The sequence below is a fragment of the Zootoca vivipara genome, chromosome 8, assembly GCF_963506605.1.
Source record: "Zootoca vivipara chromosome 8, rZooViv1.1, whole genome shotgun sequence".
NCBI classification, from domain to species: Eukaryota; Metazoa; Chordata; class Lepidosauria; order Squamata; family Lacertidae; genus Zootoca; species Zootoca vivipara.
The window spans coordinates 31236918-31242719 of NC_083283.1; the positions used below are offsets into that span (position 1 = coordinate 31236918).

Sequence of the window (5802 nt, forward strand, 5' to 3'; positions counted from 1 at the left end):
ATTTTTTAGCAGTAGAAAGGGAAGTCCCATTCCATAGTTTTCTGCTCCCAGTACTCCAGATCCAAGCTATTCCTTCATTTTTCTTCAAGATTTCATTTCTATAAGTACCTCGCCGACAGCAGAAATCTACTCATGTGGGGTAGCCAATATGGGGTGCCCTCTGATGTGGCTGGACTACAACTCTCATCATCCCTTACTAATGGCCATGAGAGTTGGCTGATGAGGGTTGTAGTCAAACCACACCTGGAGAGTGCCATGTTGGCAACCCCTGTACTAATATATAGCAATGTTGTGGCCCATTATATCCTTGGTGTAATTGGTGGTCCTTTCACAGTTTGGCAAGAAACGTCTACAGATAACTTTGCCTTGCTCTAATGGATGACAGCACATTGGGAAACCTCCTCCGGAGACACACCAAAGCAAAATACCCGATTCCAGCTAAGAAGCCAACCAAAAGAGTGGTGCCAAAAATCCTTGGTGCCCTTTTCTTGGCCACTCGAAATGCAGTTGGAAGAACTGCAGAGATTAATATGTTGTTGACATGTCCTAAAACCTTGTGGAATGCTTTTCTCTTCAAGACACGCTCATAATAGGCTTCCAAGTTAGGCCGCTTTCCATTCCCCCAGTTTCTCCTTGCCAGTCCAATGAACTTCAGTCGATGCAATGTAACAGCAAGGGATACATCGGCCAAGCTGAAAAACTCACCGCAGAGCCAAGGCTGGTGTCCATTTTCTAATCAGAATGAAGGTAAAAAAAAAAAAAGGTTAGGGGCTAATAAAAAGTAATAAGATGAGAAGGACCCCAGGTCTTATGTTTCTGTCACTGTTTTCTCTATTATGTTCAAATAGCCATCAATCCCAGATTATTCCTCGAAAAGACATTAAATTGTTTGTTTATCTGCATTTTTAAATTTTCAATCTTAAAGCAACAAAAGTGCTTAAACAAGAAAACACTGGGAACCTTTGACTTAACCAACTGCAGTGCTTGGAATGAACTAGTTTCTTTTTCAAATGAACTTACCATGTGCTGATCAAATGTCTGATGTGCAGTGCCAACATATTGAACAACATGCGATGCTTTAACTGAGACAGCTACACACTGACCAAGAACTAAATATGAAAATTTCCTACCTGGAGTCTCTTCATTCCTTCTTTGCAGTTCAGTCTCAACTTGATCCAAAACTTTTTCCAGCTCATCCAATATTTTCTGTAAATACTTTATGTTATCATGATCCATCAGTTTAGACTAAGGAAAATAAGTAGATTATATATTTAATCGGCAGTCCTATTTCCTGGGAGTAAGCCCCATTGAACATATTGAGATTTACTTCTGAGAAAGCATGCATAGTATAGTGTTGTAAGCCAGGCATCTATGCATCCAGTAATATCAGTGCGAGTGTCATAGCTAGAATGGCACTGCTCACCTGACTTTCAAACACAGAGTGTCGTTGCTGGTTCCTGAGAGGTGGGGGTGGGGGGCATGATGTGGGGAGTGCAGTGTGGGTGTAGCAGCAGGAGTGTGAGTTTGGCATGATCACCAGGCAACACTCTGCTGAACTCTCCAGTCCTTGCCCCTCTCAGGAACCAGCAGCGATGCTCAGTATTTGGAAAGAACATGAGCAAAACTGCCTTTCTTTGCACCTCCCCACCAAACCACCACTGGATGCATAACAACACACCTTGGCTTGTTCTGAAGATACATGCAATGACAAAAAATATATCACATTAATATCACATCCAAAGGAACAGTAGCATTCTAAAGTGGGTTTTTGACTGTCAGATATAGTCCATTCTTACTTTAAGACGTTTCTGCTTCGCTATATAGGCATCTTGAAGATCTGGGTTTTCTTCTGCTAGTTTCTTTAATTCAGACTCAGTATTGCCTATTTGGCCTGAAGAAACAACAATGAGCTCATTAAAAGCTAATAAACCACGTCCATCAAAATACTTCAGTACAGCTATATATTAGAACGTATCAGTTAGAAACTCTTTGATTTAAGAACTTGCCAAAAGAGCGCTGTCTGCCTGCTCCAATATCTGACATACTTTAGTATAAACACCTCTCTGTTACTGATGCAGATTTAACCCCTAAATACACCATAATTAATTTGATGGAAAACAGTATTTTTTTTAAAAAAAATGGTTTTGTTATTAACGGAAATAGTTTTATGATAAACACACAAAAATAGAGTTAAAGCATTCTGTCTAACAGTGCACAAGCAGAGTTTTCATCAGACAATGGTACATACTACGAATTCTAGTTGTGGCGTAAGCTGGGATCATAGAATCTACTGCTAATTCAGGATGTAGAATGCAGCCATGTGTATAGGCATCCATTGGCAAGGAATCCAGGAGCTCTCTGTAGTGCTGGACCCTGGGATAGTACATGCTTCCTTCTTCTGGAATCAGCCTTGGAATTTTTTCTGGGGTGAAAAATTATATAGATAGATAGATAGATATACAAAGATGATGATTAGAACAAAATTGAAGGATCAAAGTTTAAAGTCTTAGTCGCTGCAATACTGTCATTGGAGAAGGCTCAGTTGCAAACCTTCATGCTTTCAGGCAACAGTAACGGTAAAGGGACCCCTGACCATTAGGTCCAGTCATGACCGACTCTGGGGTTGTGGCGCTCATCTCGCATTATTGGCCGAGGGAGCCGGCGTACAGCTTCCAGGTCATGTGGCCAGCATGACAAAGCCGCTTCTGGCGAACCAGAGCAGCACACGGAAACGCCGTTTACCTTCCTGCTGTAGCGGTACCTATTTATCTACTTGCACTTTGACGTGCTTTCAAACTGCTAGGTTGGCAGGAGCTGGGACCAAGCAACAGGAGCTCAGCCCGTCGCAGGGATTCGAACCGCCGACCTTCTGACCAGCAAGCTCTAGGCTCTGCGGTTTAAACCACAGTGCCACCTGCGTCCCTCAGGCAACAGTAGGAGAGCACTATTGCCTCATTCAGTGTACTGCACAAGCTTTGCAGGAGATCCCAGGTTCAATCCCTGTTGCTTCTAGTTAAAAGGAAACAGCTGATAGGGAAAAGGAAACAGCTGATAGGGAAATCTCCTGCCAAAGTCCCTGGAGAGCTACTATTAGTCACAATAGACAATAATGGGCAAATGGACTACTGTGGGATCCTATGAGAGAGATGGGGGTAATAAAATCATAACCCATGTCAAAGAGTGGCTATAATTTTTATCCCAAACCCATCCCACAAAGTTTCCTAACCCCATTTTTCAGTGTGCCACAAGGGCTAAACTGCACATTATGTGACCCTCCTGGAAGCATTTGGGCACCTGTAGACAATCTGTAACATTTGGGCAATCGTTTGGGCACCTATAAACAAATCCTCATGCAGCAAGGTGTAACTCACACCCAACATTTACATTATGAAAAATCACCAAAGTACTCTTCTTACCATTCACAAAAGCTTCTTCAAGATAGTCGACAATCTGAGTTGCATCACAGATTATGTTTTCTCTATGGATGAGTACAGGGACTTCTCCAGATGCATTTAAACGCATAAACCAAGGCTCATTGTGTTCACTCAATGGAAGGCTTACATCATGCTCTTCGCATTTCAGTCCCTTTTCAGCAATCACCAAACGCACCTGAAAAATATATATGAACATTCTTGTTGAAGATTTACAGCTGTCCCATTAAAAATATGCATTTCCTATTAACAGAGTTTGGAAATACACATGAACGATCTGAAAGTGGAGAGCATGTATTTTCACCTCTGGGTTTTTTCTTTTTGCAATATTGACCAATTCATCTCACTTTTCTGGGTCTACTTTCCTTTTAACCCAGATTAATTCTTTTAATGTTTAACTTTTCTGTTGAGGTCCACATTGCCTCAGGGGAACACAAACCAGAAGTGGGTGGAGCCCTAGCCAAAGTGAATGGGGCCACCCATTTATTTTTCACTTTCTGCTGCTCCTTCGTCTCTTTAGCTCTTGCTGAGATTATTTTAAATTTGTTATTGTGTTTTGGACACTATTTTAGTTGTTGTTGGGGTGGTGCAGGCAGAGTAGCATTGCTTACCTGCCTTCGACCACCAAGTATCACTGCTGGTTCCTGAGAGGGAGAGAGGAGAGGCTCAGGGAGCAAGGGGCTATGTAGGTGCAGCAGCAGCAGCAGCATAACCAACCTAATGTTTCTGCTATCACACCCACACCTTGTCTCACTCCTCAGCACACCCTTCTTCTTCTCAAGAACCAGCAGCACTCAGTGTTTAAAAAACAGGCAATCAATGCCACTCCACTCATTGACCTCTTCCGGTTTTATATTGTTACCATTTTATGGTTTGTAATTTTATAGACTGTTTTCACCATGTTGAGAGCTACCTTGAGAGGGGCAGCCCTGAAAGGCATTCTATAAATGCAGAAAATAAATAGATTTCTGCCACCATTGCCCCTTGGCTTTTTCTCTACCTGTCATCCACATGAAATCATTTTCTTCCTTTCCTTGTTTTTCTTATGCCCTGCCCTTCCTACTACTACCAGGGCTCAGGGAAACTAACAACATTATTAAAACATTATACATATAGAATTAATTAATTAATTTGTTGTTGCTGCTGCTGCTGCTGCTGCTATTTTGAAAATGAGTAACATACTATTTAATTTGGTTCAACACTGCAGGTGGATTCTGGTAGGGACATGCTCACAACATGATACCCATTAATTTCCTAAGTGCACTCTGTGGTGTCTGTAAAGAAAACCATGTATGAAGAAGCAAGCAAATATTGTTTCTTCCTTTTGCTGCTAAATTTATTTATTCTTGGAAACACTGCTTTAAATTGAATAAAATTATATGACAGGTAGTCAGTATGGTCTATTCTAGATGTTGTTGGACTACAGCTCCCATCATCCCTGACCCTTGGCCATGCTGGCTTGGGCTGGTGGGAATTGAAGTCTAATAACATCTGAAGGGCACCACATTGGCTATCCCTAGACTATGACAATTGTAAGGGTTCTGGGGCCTGTTTAAGAAGCACACTGGCCTCCCCTTTCCCTACTCTCCCCTCTCCCTGCTTTCTTCTCCAAATGCATTCTTACAGCTGCATTTAGATAAACAGAGTGTCCATCCACACCCAGCAACCACCTTTTAGGTGGGCAAAACGTACAGAGGGAGCTGTCCGGGTTCTGAAATCTGACATTCTTAGAAACAACTACCGTACTCTAGCTACTCACCTTTTGGGAACTGAAGGACTGAGTCCAGTGATAGAGGATCAGTTTGTCATCTGTCTTCAAATACACTTCAGCTGGAGGCATTTTCCCTGCAGCCTGGTCCTCCTTCTCTTCTGCCATTTCACCTTTTCTCTCGGTTCAACTCACCACTCCGAGATTCTGCCTATGAGATTTTGTTCTCTCTCGTCCTTACTGAGTCTGCTCCATGGACTGAGCATGCTCACTGTTGACAGATGAAGCTGCTGTTCTGACGATGCCCTTAGACTCCCTTGGAACCTGAAATGGGAGAAGTGTTGAAATTGCCATCAGTTTGAACCTAGGGAGATTTAAAAGAGGCACAGAGGGAGAACAACAACGGAGGGAACCTATATAAATGCAGAACACAAAGAATTGGAAGAGGGTTCTCTTGTATCCTATTTTCTAATTTGCAAAAAATAAAAATGAAGGCAAGACATTGTTATTCCAGACAAGAATTTAAATTCGGGGCAGCAGAAACCTGATTGCCAGACAGCCCTCCAAGGATCGTTGTATATGATTTCCCCATGTTGAGAAAGAAAGTAAGTTCCACAAAGAGAAGATTTTTAAAGAGAGCACCGGAGGCTAAGATAATCCCTT

At 42.2% G+C, this 5802-nt stretch overlaps 1 protein-coding gene across 1 annotated transcript; it reads right to left on the minus strand.

The window, feature by feature from the left end:
• Positions 1-343: 343 nt before the first annotated feature.
• GDAP1 (ganglioside induced differentiation associated protein 1) lies at positions 344-5315 on the minus strand. The gene is made up of 6 exons (XM_035125480.2): positions 5191-5315; positions 3417-3609; positions 2249-2422; positions 1797-1891; positions 1131-1245; positions 344-732 (listed from the first exon to the last, which is right to left on the minus strand). Exons 1-6 carry the CDS (start codon positions 5305-5307, stop codon positions 350-352), a joined length of 1077 nt encoding a protein of 358 aa, XP_034981371.1. The 5' UTR covers positions 5308-5315; the 3' UTR covers positions 344-349.
• Positions 5316-5802: the final 487 nt, after the last annotated feature.

Bases quoted from the DNA above. Each gene is read 5' to 3' on its own strand.
- GDAP1 (XM_035125480.2), bottom strand. From the start codon at position 5,307: ATGGCAGAAGAGAAGGAGGACCAGGCTGCAGGGAAAATGCCTCCAGCT. The intron at 3,610-5,190 runs GTGAGTAGCTAG...TATATTTTTCAG, and splicing joins AGTCCTTCAGTTCCCAAAAG to GTGCGTTTGGTGATTGCTGA. The intron at 1,246-1,796 runs GTAAGAATGGAC...TATTTTCCTTAG, and splicing joins CGAAGCAGAAACGTCTTAAA to TCTAAACTGATGGATCATGA.